General features: G+C 36.4%; 1 protein-coding gene across 1 annotated transcript in view; it reads right to left on the bottom strand.

The window, feature by feature from the left end:
* LOC109920177 (voltage-dependent L-type calcium channel subunit alpha-1C-like) overlaps window positions 1–14,875 on the bottom strand; it is a 656,132-nt gene that overhangs the window by 157,230 nt on the left and 484,027 nt on the right. The window contains exons 30-31 of the mRNA XM_048607862.1: window positions 10,095–10,178; window positions 9,634–9,717 (exon numbers count right to left, since the gene is read on the bottom strand). Coding sequence (XP_048463819.1) covers window positions 9,634–9,717; window positions 10,095–10,178 — 168 coding nt within the window. The remainder of the gene's footprint in view (window positions 1–9,633; window positions 9,718–10,094; window positions 10,179–14,875) is intronic.

Below are 14,875 nucleotides of genomic sequence, written 5' to 3'. Positions count from 1 at the left end.
GACTGAGATGATTGGCCTCCAATATCCATTATCATCTTTCTTTATGCAAGATATGCCTCTGACAAGTGGAAAGTTTTCCCCCAGTTCCCATTGACACCAGTTTTGCTAAGGCTTCTTGATACTATATTTGGTCAGTTGCTGCCCTGAGGCCAAATAAAATACACTCTACATTATTTTACATTCTATTATCACTGTTAAAACCTCCTGAAAAGTTCTACCTTGTTTATGAGCCTTAAGTAGTTTCTTAATAGGATACTAGGTCATGGCTGTTGCTGAAGAACTTCTCTGGCCTTACCACTATGATAAAAGCTCCAGCTTTCTCAAACTAATTTTTTTTTGTTTCAAAATGTGTTTGTGATAGTTCAATTCCCAATGTGTATGTCCCAAAAACCTACTTAGCTCTCTGTAACATTTAAAGGAGTGAAGGATAATCAGTGCATTTGAATTCTTGGTTTGCTGCCTGTGCATGTACTTCAATGTTTTCCCTGCTTAACAACATCACTGTTGCTGGAGACCTGGAAAATGCCCTGTTCCAATCCTTGTCTTGGCATCAGATTCAGATTAATTTTGGGTATTGTCAAATCCATGACACTGAGATTACTAGATCTTTGTGGAAGTTTTTTTTTGAGAGTCAATACATCACTGTTGATGGAAATCTGGGACAATAATACAAATTGAATTTGGTTGCAAATCTTCTGTAAATCTTTACAGGAATGGTTTATAGAATCAGTCAAGTCTTCGACAACAGTGATTTCATTGAATTATATGAAGTTATTTCAACATGGGAATTTTTTTTGCTTAATTTGTGTTGTTACTGCTTCAGACCCAAAATGGGCATGATAATGGCGATGTAATTATGATGCCTTCCTGAGGTCAGAGATGGAATGGTGGAAACATTTTCAGTATTGACCGTCATTTAATTTTTATCATCAAGGAATAGGTAAATTTTCCTAGTTTGGACCTTAGAAAATTCTCTGGCTAAGCTGGATAATTCCTAAATTCTATGGTAAAACCCCAGAGTTAAACATCAGGCAAGCTTGGGATATGAGCTTGATTTACCAAGTTCATGGTCCAGATTTCTATCTTGGGTTTCATTCTACTTCCAGTCTCATCACTCCTCCTTTTATCTAATATATTTTGTCTGCCCTCTTTGGTTTAAAAACATAGAATCTGATGCTACTTCAGAAGAATATCTTTTAAAGTAGCAACTAAATATAAATTTTAAATGTGAATTGTTTTCTACTTCCTGCAAAATAATGCTCTCATGAGAATGAATTTGTCTAGCAACAAATATTGATTTCCCCATTCATAGCTGTATCCAACAACTTATGCCAAGTCAAAGATACAAAGAGCATTCATTTCCTGTAAGATTTTAAAATCATGCTAACCACAAGGACAATCTATGTATTTGTCTAGAAAGGTAAAGCCTGATTTAACACTGAACGGTTTGTCTTAAAAGCTGTCCAATAGAAATATTTGTAGTTACATAACAACCGTTCATTTGATAGAATGAGCAATTCAATAAATATGGCAACACCTAGGGTTCCAGTTCCAACTTTCACATTAATTATACTTATAAAATTTTCATTTCTTAATAATAATAGTCAGCAGTGAATGGGCATGAGAATTACTCAAATCCAGTTAGTAAACTTGTTGGTTATTTTAATTAATAAGTGCCACTTGTTTAAATCAAGAAACTTGGCAATAGTCTTAATTCATTTTCTGGAAAAAAAAACATCCAAGTATAATCTACACCTGACAAAACCAATTTTTGACAGCATGCACAATGTGGGAGCTAAAAGCAGAAGTCCATTATGCAATTGTAATATTTAACAAAAATTGTGTAAATTACTTGTGTTTTTGGGAGTGTTTGGTTTCGTAGTTCTATACTGAGATCCCATTATCCCACAAACCCAAATGAATCAAATTTCCCAGAAAGTAAATACACTTCCTATCCTTACTACCAAAATATACTACCATATGTTTGTGTATATTAAAAATGCACTTGCCAATTATTTGTCCATTCTACAAGTTTATTAATGTCCTGCTGTAATTTGCTGCTATGTCCACCCTCCCACCTACCGGATTTGGTATCATCTGCAAATTTAGAATTTGATTTTGATTTCAAAGCTCAATATCATTAATTTAAGTTATGAACAGCAGTTTTCCCAGACTGATCACTGTGGAATACCAGTTCCCACATTGTTATTTTGAATAACAATCCCTTATTCTCACACTCTGCTTTCTGTCTTTGAAGTCAGATAGTAACCCATACTGCTACTTTGTCCCATGACCTCACATTCTCTCACCTTCTTCATTAATCTATTTTAGGCCAAATTGTCAGAGGCTTTTTGGAATTCCCAAAAGATTATACCTGCTGCATTACATTGTCAATTCTCTCTGTTATTCCTTCATAAAATTCAATAAGGATAGTCCAGCAAGATTTACCTTTCACAATCCATGCAATTGGGCCAGATCTCCTGGTATCAGGATCAGAAATGCACTAAGGTTAAGTTGCTATTGAACACTGGGATCCTGTAGAAGTTAACAGACACATAAAAGCGCTGTAATTGCTGGGCAAGTTTAACCTACTGATGAGTTGGTATGCAGTGCATGGGAAACTCTATGAATGTGTCTTGTCCTGGTATCAGGATGGGGACATGGGCTACATGTGCACTACTTAACTGAGAAATGTTAAATGCTGTTTAATTTCCGGTGTAACTCATTGATTAACAACATAACTTAAACACCTTTCAAACTGACATCCTACCCACCAACCAAACCCCTTGAATCCCAACCAAACCCAAAAACATCCCTAACTTGACTATCAATGAAACCTGATTATCTTTTGACCCAACCCAACTACTCCCCTCCAACCTGACTACTCACTCCCATCCCACAACCTATTCACTCACTCCCTCATGTCGACACTCATTCACACAACCATTTACTCACCTGTCCACTCACCCACTCTTTACCCGTCATACTCATTCATTCACTTGCCCATTATTCTGATCTATTAGGATCTAGGAGGGAGTCCTGACACCTAATGGAACTAGGGAGCATGTAATGGATATAAATTAATTAAAGGTTAATTGTGTGAGAACTGGATGTATAAATATAGGAAGCAAATAATTAGTGTGCCAGAGTTTGTGATATGTGAACTTGAAACAAAACTTTGATTAGAGAAATAAATGACTATTCTGTCAACCAACGTTTTAACCTGTGGCATTTAGCATTGGTAGCAGATGTTGATTACCTGTTTGCAAGTAAAGGATTGAAAACTAAACACTATTCTAACCATGGAGTAATTTGGAGAAAGATTCAACCATCTTTCTGAATTTAAGTATTAAATATCTTAAATAAGGTAATCATGTGGATCATGTCCACCATATTATTAAAGGTGAAACAAGAAATGGTCTTTGGCACTTTTGCAGCCATTTAATAGTAAGTAACAAAGTTTTTTTCAGAATTGGAGCCTGATGATTTGACCACTTATGAAGATTTAGCTATATTCTTAATGCTTATGACGTGTGGTCAGATTTTGACAAATTTAGAAGGAGTGAAGATAGTTCCTTAGAAAAATTCAGTAGTTTTGTATTTGTTCATACACTGAGAAAGTATTGAGTATGGACTTTTAGTTTTGATGAAAACTAAATTTGCAGAAAGACACACACCACTTGAACAAATGTAGGAATCACCAAGAAATTTCCTTGGAAACTATTTCTTTCCAGTAGTGTTAATAATGCAAATGGGACAATTGGTGATATGACAGAAAATGAAGGATACAATGTTAATGGCTGGCAAGGCCATCTAGGTACAAATTGCATTTGTTTTTAATTCACTTGTGGGACATAGGCATCACTGGCTGGGCCACCATTTATTGCCCATCCTAAGCTGCCCCTGAAAAGATGGTGATGAACTGCATTCTTGAACCGCTGCAATCTCTGTGCTTTAGGTAGACCCGCAATGCTAGTAGGGAGGAAATTCCAGGATTTTGACCAAGCTACAGTGAAGGAACAATAATATATTTCCAAGTCAGTATTCTGAGTGGCTTAGAGGGGAACGTGCAGGTGATGATGCTCCAATGCATTGCTGCCTTTGTCTGGATGAAATTAGTTATGGATTTGGAACGTACTGTCTAAGGATCCTTGGCAAATTTCTGCAGTGTGTCCTGTAGATAGTACACACTGCCCCTACTGACCATCGGTGGAGAAATGATTGAATGTCTGTGATAATGCCATTGAATGTCCAGTGGTGGCAGTTAGATTGTCTCTTATTGGAGATGGTCATTGCATGGCATTTGAATGGCGCGAATATTACTTGCCACTTGTCAGCCCAAGCCTGGATATTGCTCAGGTCTTGTTGCAGTTGGACATGGATTGCTTTAGTATCTGATGAGTCGTAAATGGTGCTGAACATTGTGTAATCACGGTGAATATCCCACTTCTGACAATATAATGCAGGGAAGGTCATTGATGAAGCAGCTGAAGATGTTTGGGCCTAGGAATCTAACCTAAGGAACACTTGCAGAGATGACCTGGAGCGGAGATGACCGAACTCCAACAACCACAACCACCTTCCAAAATGTCAAGTATGAATCCAATCATTGGAGAATTGTTCCCCTGCTTCCCACTGACTCTAGTTTTCTTAGGGCTCCTTGACGTGACAGTTGGTTAAATGTGACCCTGATACCAAGGGCTGTCACTCTCACTTCACCTTTGGAATTCAGCTGTTTAGTCCACATTTGTACAAAGGCTGTAATGTGGTCAGGCGCTGGGTGGCAGTTGGGTAATATCCAAACTGGGCATCGCAGAGAAAGTTATTGTTAAGCAGATGCTGTTTGTTGGCATTTCTGATGATACCCTCCATCAACTGACTGATGATCAATAGCAGACTGATGGGTCGGTATTTGGCAGGTTCATGAGGATGAGGTCAAGTCTGTTTTTCCCTCTTGTTCGTTCCCTCACCACTTGCTGCAGACCCAGTCTATCAGCAATGTCCTTTAGGACCAAACAACTCGATCATTAGTGCTACTGCTGCTGAGGCATTCATACTAGTGGACATTGAAATTCCCCACCCAGAATATATTGTCACCCTTTGTCACTCTCAGTGCTTCCTCCAAGTGTTATTAAAGATGGAGAAGCACAGTATTTCAGTTGAGGGAGAATGGTATGTGATAATCAACAGGAGATTTCTGACTCCCCAAAGCTGTCCACTATCCACAAGGCACAAGTTAGGAGTGTGATGTAATACTCCCTAGTTGCTTGGATGAGTGCAACTCCAGCAACACTCAAGGAGCTTGACACAAACCAGAAGAAAGCAGCCCACTTGATTGACACAGCATCCACAAACACTCAGTCATTCCATTACCAACATTATGTAGTTATGGATTTAAAGGTGAGGAACAAAGAGAACAAACATTTTAACTTTACATTTTGTTGATTAGTCAAGCAGATTTAGACAGTCAAGAATAACACAGCGATGACAGTAAAATTGTTGTGGGTAAGAAAATGTGGATAGGAACTGAAGTTGGTTCACTGGCGAAAACTATATGTTGCACAGCTATGAGGATCAGATAGTCACAATTGACAAGTTTGTCAGATGAAGGATAGATAAGTTCTGGTGACTAAGATGAGGCCATCGGTCCCAAAGGGCAACCATCAAAAGCATGTACAGAAATCAAATATTTACAACAAGGCGTGAATCAATGGGGAAATAGAACTATTATAAGTAGAGCAGGGTCGGTCACTGAGAATTATATCAACTGGTTGAAGTCAAGGAGGTAAAGCACATGGATTGGAAACACGAAATACAAAAATGAAAGACAAAAAACTGCTGTGTTGCCTTTGATAATTACCGAGGGAGCAAACCTGCCTTCAGAAAGAAATCATGAACCATGGAAGGAATCATTTTAATAGGATATGGAGATGAATTAATAATAATTTAGAAAGACATATAATGCAAGATAGAGGGCATTGCTTAACAAGGTCAAGAAAGTTGTAGAACTCAGAAATGCCACCAGGAGCAGAAGTCAATGTGATCAGGACAATCTTGCGCCCACAAATGACTTAGAATATAAATTAACACCATATGCCAAACAATAAGAATTACAAAGCTGGAGAGAATGTGGGGTGTACACAGAGGTGCCAAACAAGTGATAGCCAGTGTTACTGTATTGTAAACGCATGGAAAATATGGCCAAAACAAAGCTATTGGCACGGGGATTTGAAGAAAAGCTCGGGGAGCCAATATATTAGAGTGGATTCACCTACAGGAGGAAAAGCAGTTTTAAAGATTTCTTGGCTTTGTAAGCAACAAATGATCAGGAATGTACACCAATTGATATCAAAGCTCTATTTCTGCAGGGAGATCAATTCAAAAGGGAAGTATTTCTTCATCTTCCCAAAGAAGCGCCAAATGCAGTGTGGGCGCTCTGGGAGTTATGTAATCAGTATATCGCCTAAATGAAGCCCCTAGAGTTTGATATTTCTCAGGAAGGTCCATTTTATTAAAATTGGACTGTTTCCAGTTGAAAGCAGACCATGCCATGCTTTATTGTTTGGGGTGGGAGCAGAGAATTTGAACTTTGTCTTATATGGGCTTTAAGAGGAACTTACAATTGGAAGTTAGGCTTCAGGATCTGTTAAATACATCAGCTTGGAAATCAGGCAGAATATGTTTTGCAACATAAGGTCAGCCACTGTTTGAACTGTGATGCATTTTATATTCAATCATTTAAGAAGTCATGGCATATCATTTGGAACCAGGCCAGTGTAATACAGTAATAGTAACTGTAGCATTTTCTACCAAAACAATGATCCCTTCTTGCCAAATAGTGGAATCTGTAGTTGTTGTCAATTTTGCTTTTGATTATTCTTGATTACAAACAAACATTGCATGCTGCAATGAGGGCTTACTGATATGGCTGATACTTTGATAGTTTGCTTAAAAATAATTTAACCTGCCTTAAATCTTTTCATCAAATGCGTAACATCTTTCTTTATGTAAAAATAGTGGCTATGCACAAAAATTAATGGACTTCTGCTAGAAGCTTCTGCACACTATTGCAGGGATTTTATTTCATAAACATCATTGTCGGAAGCGTAGAGACCTTACTCAAAAACTTTTAATAAATAAGTGCAATGTGGTTATTCATTAAGAAAATCCAACCATGCTTAGTAATAGAGAGGTAACGCAAAGTTCAGTTATTGACTGTATAGCAGATATTTACGTACACACAAACTAATGACAGTTTTTTAAAAGTTTGAATTACACTGAAGTTCCAGTTAGAATGAAATTAATTTACAAATGAAAACTTTCAGAAGGCTTTCAGTTAATTAGGCTGAAGTGGTTCCTTATTTCTAATTGATCTTCATTAAATATATATGATTACAGAAATTTCCCAATGTAATAAAAGTTGTCAAGTTTGATGGATGTTAGAAATGGGATTCATAATAAGAAACAGAGAGACAGGTCACAAACACATTTAAATAAATTGAGTTGTTACATTTATTTTTAGACTGAGGTACTAAAAGCCAATTCGATTTTTGCAAAAAAAAAGTATAGGTCGGTAATGTCTACTGATTATGCAATACTACAAAACCCAACTTTTGCCCACATGTAATAACTTCTCAATATTTTAACAATAGACAATGTTTCATTGGGGGTCAGTTCGTTCAGTTAGCTGAATGCTCGGTTTGTGATGTAGAGTGCTGCCAACAGTGTGGGTTCAATTCCTGTGCTAGCTGAGGTTACCATGAAGAATTCTCCTCAACCTCTTCCCCTCACCTGAAGCATGGTGGCCTACAGATTAGATCACTACCAAATGTCTCCCTCCAATGACTGAGCAACTCTATGGACCTCTGGGATTATTGTGACTTTACCTTTACTTTTATTTTTTCATATGTGGATCAATTGTGTTTTTTTAAAAAGTTATCCGGCAAACTTTCATAATCGCTAACTTTAATTAAACACTCAAACAGCAGCACAGCAATTCAATAAAGCTGAAAAGAAAGATACATTTCTTATGTTTTTTGCCTTGTATTCATCAGGATAGGGACCCTTTTCAAACCATCACAACAATTTACACTACACGAATAAAGGGTGCTGAGGAGTTGGCAAGTTGATGCTGTTGGCTGAGGCATTAGTATGGAGAAAGCATGAAGAGCTGTAGGCTCACCAAACTCTCAAGTGTCTTCGTAGTCAAATGAAACAACATATTCTTTTGATGGTTCATACCAGACCGAGTATTGACCATACTTAATGAGGGCCTGTTTGCAAAACCCTAAACAAAATATTTACTGTTAGATTCTGCAACTGGGCAGCACTTTGCTGAGCCATCACGACTGTGAATAGCTAGCTATACCAATAACCTAGATAATCACACAAGCTCATATTTTTTGCTCATTTATGCTTGCTAGAAGCAACATATATTCATATACAGAGACCTATTCTCTTCAAACAAAATGGATATATTATGTTCAAGCCTTGTGCCTTTTTACCCAGGAGTTTGGAGAGCCTATAGTTCATGGTAATACCTCAACCAATCAGTGCCTTACCAACCAATCAGCACAGTTCTCCTAAAATGATTGTTTGAAATTTACCATTCTTGTATTTGTCCTGATGAATGCAAAATTAAAAGCTTCGATAACACGTCTCTCCATCCAGCAACATTATTCTTTAAATAGTTACAAAATTGTAATTAATATCTAATATATTTTCTACTTTATTTTCTGTGAGGTAACTTGGCATAGTAGTTTGCCCATCCAGTGTACAACATGCATAGAACAAAATGGGTGAGTCCTAAAAGGGGTAGGTAATCCAATGAGAACATTTCATCCACTAGCTTTATGCAGCAATTTTGTCTCTAGTGCATTTTACGGGAGCTGTAGAAACCAAACACGATTGAAAAAGACTTGACATGAGAAGCATAAATTACAAGAAAAATAAAACACCCAGTAAAACTCAATAGACAAAGGTAATTTAAATGACAGGGAAACTGCATTGGCAATTTCAAAGTAATTGTAACTGATTTGTTTTATGGAAAAACATTTTGTGACATGCTGTCACTTCATAGTTTTGGAACTTTACACGTAATGTAACTTCTTAAAGTTAGGGGTGGGCAACCTATACAAGATCTCGATGAGGCTACAAGGAGTTATGCAACAATTGCCCATAAATCTCTCTTCAGTTTTCTTCTCTTGTGGTGATGAGATACTTTTCTTTTACTTAAGGCCTTTCTACAAAAACACTGGCAAGATCAGCAAGTTAACAAGTTATCATGATGTCCCTTTTTACACATGCTATCCTAATGATAGATATATGCAAGGATTCCTTTAAATTATTTGAAGCAGTGATGCCAAAAAATGTTTTGATTTTTAAAAAAATGGCCTTGCTATCCATGTCATATTAGGTAAACGTTGGCATTATTTTCTTTAAACTCAGAAGTCAGAATAATTCAAACTAAAACCACTGTAGACATTATGCTGCACTCTGTACCTGCTATACAGTTTAAGTCATGCCAGGCTTAGGGGCAGGAAAAAGGATGACATTACAAACATAAAATTGGATATGAATAGAAGTATAACAAACAGAAGTGGAGCAGGCATGTTCATTGAGATGGTTACTTACGTTCACCTCTGTGATAGCTATATCAACAACGCTACCCACAACAATTAAGGCGTCAAATATATTCCATGCATCACAAAAATAGTGCTGCATGTGGAAAAACAAAAGGGGAAGAGACAAGGAAAGAATAAAAAAGAGGGAAGAGAAGAGAAAATAAGAGAAAGAGGTTACATGTGTACAGTATTTCCCGTTATAGACATGACTATCTATGAAGAGTTGACCCTCAATTGTCACCTATACATCCAGGACTTTAAACTGCACCAGTTGAACCATGTTAAGCCATTTCAGTTTTTCCTCGTGATACTTCATTTGACCTGCGTTGCTTTCCTAATTCTGTGTAGTCTCACCAGTTCCATTGCAGTACTTGAAACTAATGGAATTAAATATCTGACAAAATAAAGCTGGTTAAGAAAGAAAGAAAAAAGTATATAAGTTTGATCTTGAAGAGCGTCATGTATACTCACATTGATTTCACTCAGAATGACGTCTATTATGCTGCCAATTACGATGAGGAAGTCAAAAACATTCCAGGGATCACTAAAGTAACCCTACATGGTGCAGGTGGGAAGTGGGAATGGGGTGGGGGGTGAAAGGCAGGTTAGAAGTTGGTCTTAGATGCAAGACTTATATGGCAAATATTCTCAAATTTGACAACCTCAGGTCAGCACCACAACATAGTTTTACACCATTAGCAGTTCTCGTGTTGGTCAAAATTATGTTCTCATATTAATACAATGTGTCATGAAAATAATTTATTTTCTCCCCTTTTCCTTTTCTGGGATTATGTGATTAAAAGACAGACGATTGCTTCCAGACTTCTATCCATACTGAACAAAGTCTGGTTTTGAAAGTTACTTATCATTTCTCTGTTTTTGTCCTTGTATGGAAACACCTTGTCTCCATTTACTATCACTGTAGCTATGTTGCTGAGATTGAAAACTTAAAAATATTAAGTCTTATCAGGGAAAACTTGCAGTAACACAAATCTCTGAGATAACTTAAACAATGCTTCATAAGTAAAGGATTTGTTTGGAGTAGTTAAGTTGTGGCTTTTTTTTAGAAGTACTGTTGGTGTATATTAAACTATGTTGGAGGCTTTTACTGTTCACCTTTTGTATCCTGATTTGAAAATCAAAGTCAAGAAGAAGACATTAGGTTCTTCTCAAAGATTATCACACATTGTGCTCTGTAGTTTTAAAAAAATCACTCTTTTTATCTACAACATAGAATATTATGGATTTAACAAAGTTAATTTCAAACTTATTTAGAAACATATATTCACAATAACTTCAATTTCATAAGTGTCATTTCATGCTTCCATCCTATCCCACTCCAGTGAAGAGCTAAACATGGAATTTCAGAAGCTGTCAACTTTAATGACGAAGTTAAAACATAAATTTCTGGGGCCAGGAAGTGGGTAATATTAAAACTAGCATTCCCAGGCACAGCACGAACAGAGAAATATTTAGGCATGCCACCGAGAAAGGAACTATCCACAGGCCAATTATCTCCTTAGAAGAGGATCTGTAATGATGTTTTCTAATGATTTATCAAAAAGCAATTCATGTTGGTAATCATTGTACGCACTTAAAATAGTAGGAGATGAGATAGGATGACAATATGCTTTCCACTTTAACAAATTGTAAAAATATCCTCATTTAAACTTGGTAGTAGCATTTTTAGAAATCATTTTATAAAATGTTGCAGGATTTGACACTGCTGGATCAAAGTGGCTACTGGAATCGCAGGCCAATTTTCTTCTCTCACTGCTTATATTAGACTCAGGGTCTTAGTTAGATACTCAAACATAGATCAGAAAATAAAAAAAGAATCAAGAATGGATGTAGGAAGTAGGGGAAAAAATGTCACTGGAGTGTACATTTGAATTTTTCGATCAAAAATGCCAAGTCCTACACAAAAGTTTCATCAATGGGAAATATTTGGCTTGCAACCTTGCATGCATAGCCTGTGATGTTGGAGTTGCTATTGACAGGACTACAAATGTCAGAAACATTGTTGCTGGATCAGGAAAGATTTGTAATCCTTTTGAAAATCCACCAGTCAAAAATGTTTGAGAAAGTCTGCTGAGGAGTTAGGAACATTCTGACAGATAAGTGTTCCATCTTTTGACAATTTCAGGTATAATTTTTAGGTGCTGCATTATAAGTTTTTATATTTAATATTTTTATACTGATGTGATCTGTAGGGATCTGCTCTTGAAAGGTAAGTTAGCCATTACATTGATCAACTTTGTGTAAATGGGAAACACTTTGCCCATTGGAGAAACTGCTATTATGCATTTAAAACAACAGAAAAGAGTGCATAGGAACTCTCATCATGAACTGAAGTGATTAAAATGCTCATTGCTTTAACATAAAAAGATGACATCCTCCTGAAAATCTTTTTAATGACTGAACATCTGGAGTCACATACAGAAAGACTGAGCCATCTATTCTTTCAGTTGCATTAGGTCCCATTGTCTGTTCAATAGATTATTTTGATAGTTGGGCCAATTATAACTGTCTTAGTTTTAAAAACTGATGAGCCAGTAATTTGATTAAAAGCTTAAGAGGTTATTAAAGGATTATGTGCCTTTGATATGGATTTTAGATCTGTGTAACCACTTTAGAGGAATTAACGGGTCTGGAGTTTTTCTCAATGGTGTCTGTGTCTTTGAGTAACATCGCTATTAGATTGTTAATTTGTCAATGTTTTTCACAATCCCTTCAAAGACTTCCAATCGATATTACATGTCTATGGTAGATATTGGGTGAGTGGCTATGGAGGACGCACGTGGGCTAGAGAGGAGAAACTGGGATATGAGAGGGCCTAAGAGATAAAAGGGCATGAAAGAAGCTGGAAGAATATGAGAGAGAAAGGTGATTTAAGGAGAATGAGGGCATGTGGAATGACAGTGAGCATGGAAGTGGAATGTGGGATGGTGGGAGGTATGGGATGAGCTTTACAGGAGACATAAGAATAACGGGAGAAGTGGATCAACATTCCCAAGAGCAGAGATGGGCTTTCTAACCAATCCACTTCAGCACCCAATAACTCTGGCTTGCCTAAGGAGGCAACAGATTTGAACGCGGCCTATACAAGTCCTGAGGAGATGGAGATATGGTGGGTGTTGGAAGGGGTGGCAAAGTCAAGAACTATTGGCTGCTTCCAAAATGTGAGATGAAAATTCAGCCCCCAGGATGGAGAATTGTTTATTGCTGATTCATGCCTTATCTACAAAACTGAGGCATGATCTTAAGTACTCAAAGTTCATAGCCATCAATAGCTGTTTTTACTAATACAATCTATTTGTTTAACAATGATGGATGGCTTCTAGACTTTTTATAGCTGATTCTTGAAATTTCCTCAGAAATGTCTTAGAGAAGAAAAATTCATTTCAGACAAATTATACAAAATATTCAAGATGGTTCATGTAAAAAAGAAATCATTGAGAGCTAAAGGGTACTCAATCTGATAAAACCTTGAAACATTTTAAACATGTATACCCATAACATTTGAATTATTTTTCTGTAATAAATTTAAAATGCACACTTTCTGGTTCCCTGCAAGGAAGCAAATTTAAGATGACCAGGAGCAACATTTTGATGGCCACTGGATGATTATGATGCTATAAAATGTAAATAGCAAATTCAGGCAACACATTCTGTCTGTTAAACTAAGAAGATTTATGTTTTCCAGCAAGCTAGAAAATAACTCTTCTTCACAGAGATGTGGTATGCATTCTTTAAAATGCTCTTAGTGACCCGAATTATTTTCAGTATCAGATTGATATGCCCAACAAAAATGCATCATTTGGGTGAATGCTATTCAATGATGTCTTTCAAATAATAGTCTTTTGTTGGTGAGTAGGCTTATCAGTGTTTATATTGCAACATTTTCATCTTGAACCCAGTTTCAGCTTTGAAGGATCCTTTTTTTTAATTGTAGGTCAATATCCACTAAGAAATAAATTAGATTATATCAAGCTCATTTACTTTAGTTGTTTACAGCTCGTAAAGAGTCCAGAGTTTAATCTAGTTGGTGTGGCTAGAATGCTAAATCAATACATACAAAATTATAGAATTAATGTTTGTTATTTATAAATAGGGACTAAAGCTCTATTCTTTTCATGCCATATTTAGGTTAGCTTTGTGTATTCTATGCCTAAGAAATAATACAAGTTCAATATAGCGCATAAAACAACTGGACTTCATAACCATTCTACCAGCCTGCACTGGTTGTTCTGATAGCTCATTTTGACACATTAATTCCAACTGAGAAGAAATTACAGCTTTACTTTTCTAAAATATAATGTGTTTCAAGGGATACAATTTGATCTCAACCAATGGTTGTGAGTACCACAATTACTTTGCATTGCCTTCAGACCAGAGCAGAGAGACATACAGTAGCTGAGGATATTATTGGATTCAATTGTAATGCCCACCCTGGTGAATAGAGTGTCAACATTAACAAGCTTGCCTCACATGTAAAGAATGCTCATGGGCAGAACATTGGAAGGCTGTTTTCAAATCTGTATCTCATCAAGTGTCAGCACTTTCATGAAAAGGAAGCGGACAAAATGGGGAGGGAAAGCAATGAGGATAGGGTTCTTTTCTCCTTTTGCTAAAGAAGGAAAATAACTGTTGTAGTCTCATGAAAGTGAGTGTCAACCTGGTGTTTTCTGACTTATATTGGTAAAATTACATATACTGAGTATCAAACAAAAATTGTTTTACATTATAAAATGCCCCATAAATATAAATGAGTCAAAGGCAGTGTCATCTGTGGAACCAGTGTTAAAAGCCACACAATGTTTTGTTAAACATATAAACTAAAAATTTTGTAAAGGCATGTGCTGTTGAAAGGCAATAACATTATTTAAAAAATGCACATTACCCAAGTACACAAACTTGCAATTCACCTAGTTAAACAAAGCAAATAAAGTAATCAAATTCATTCATTCATTTTGTATAATTCAATGGATTAAGTATTGAAAAGGTGATGTCAAACACTGAAAATGAACTGATTCAATAAACTGTCCCCAAAGTAAATACCAGATCTCATCTGCTTTCATCAATATTTTTTGAATTGCTTTATCCTGGAAAGATCAGATTTGATGTAAGGGACTGTGTTACTCATGTAAAAGCATTCTAGTTCTCTTTATAAGTACAAAATATGGTGATGTAATTTGTGGCAAACGGTATTCCTGAGGTGCAATGACAAAATGAAGAGAAAATGGACCGAA

The sequence above is a fragment of the Rhincodon typus genome, chromosome 18 (assembly GCF_021869965.1).
Source record: "Rhincodon typus isolate 14 chromosome 18, sRhiTyp1.1, whole genome shotgun sequence".
NCBI lineage: Eukaryota > Metazoa > Chordata > Chondrichthyes > Orectolobiformes > Rhincodontidae > Rhincodon > Rhincodon typus.
The sequence above is the reverse complement of the archived record's forward strand: the minus strand, read 5'-3'. Positions and strand labels throughout refer to the sequence as shown.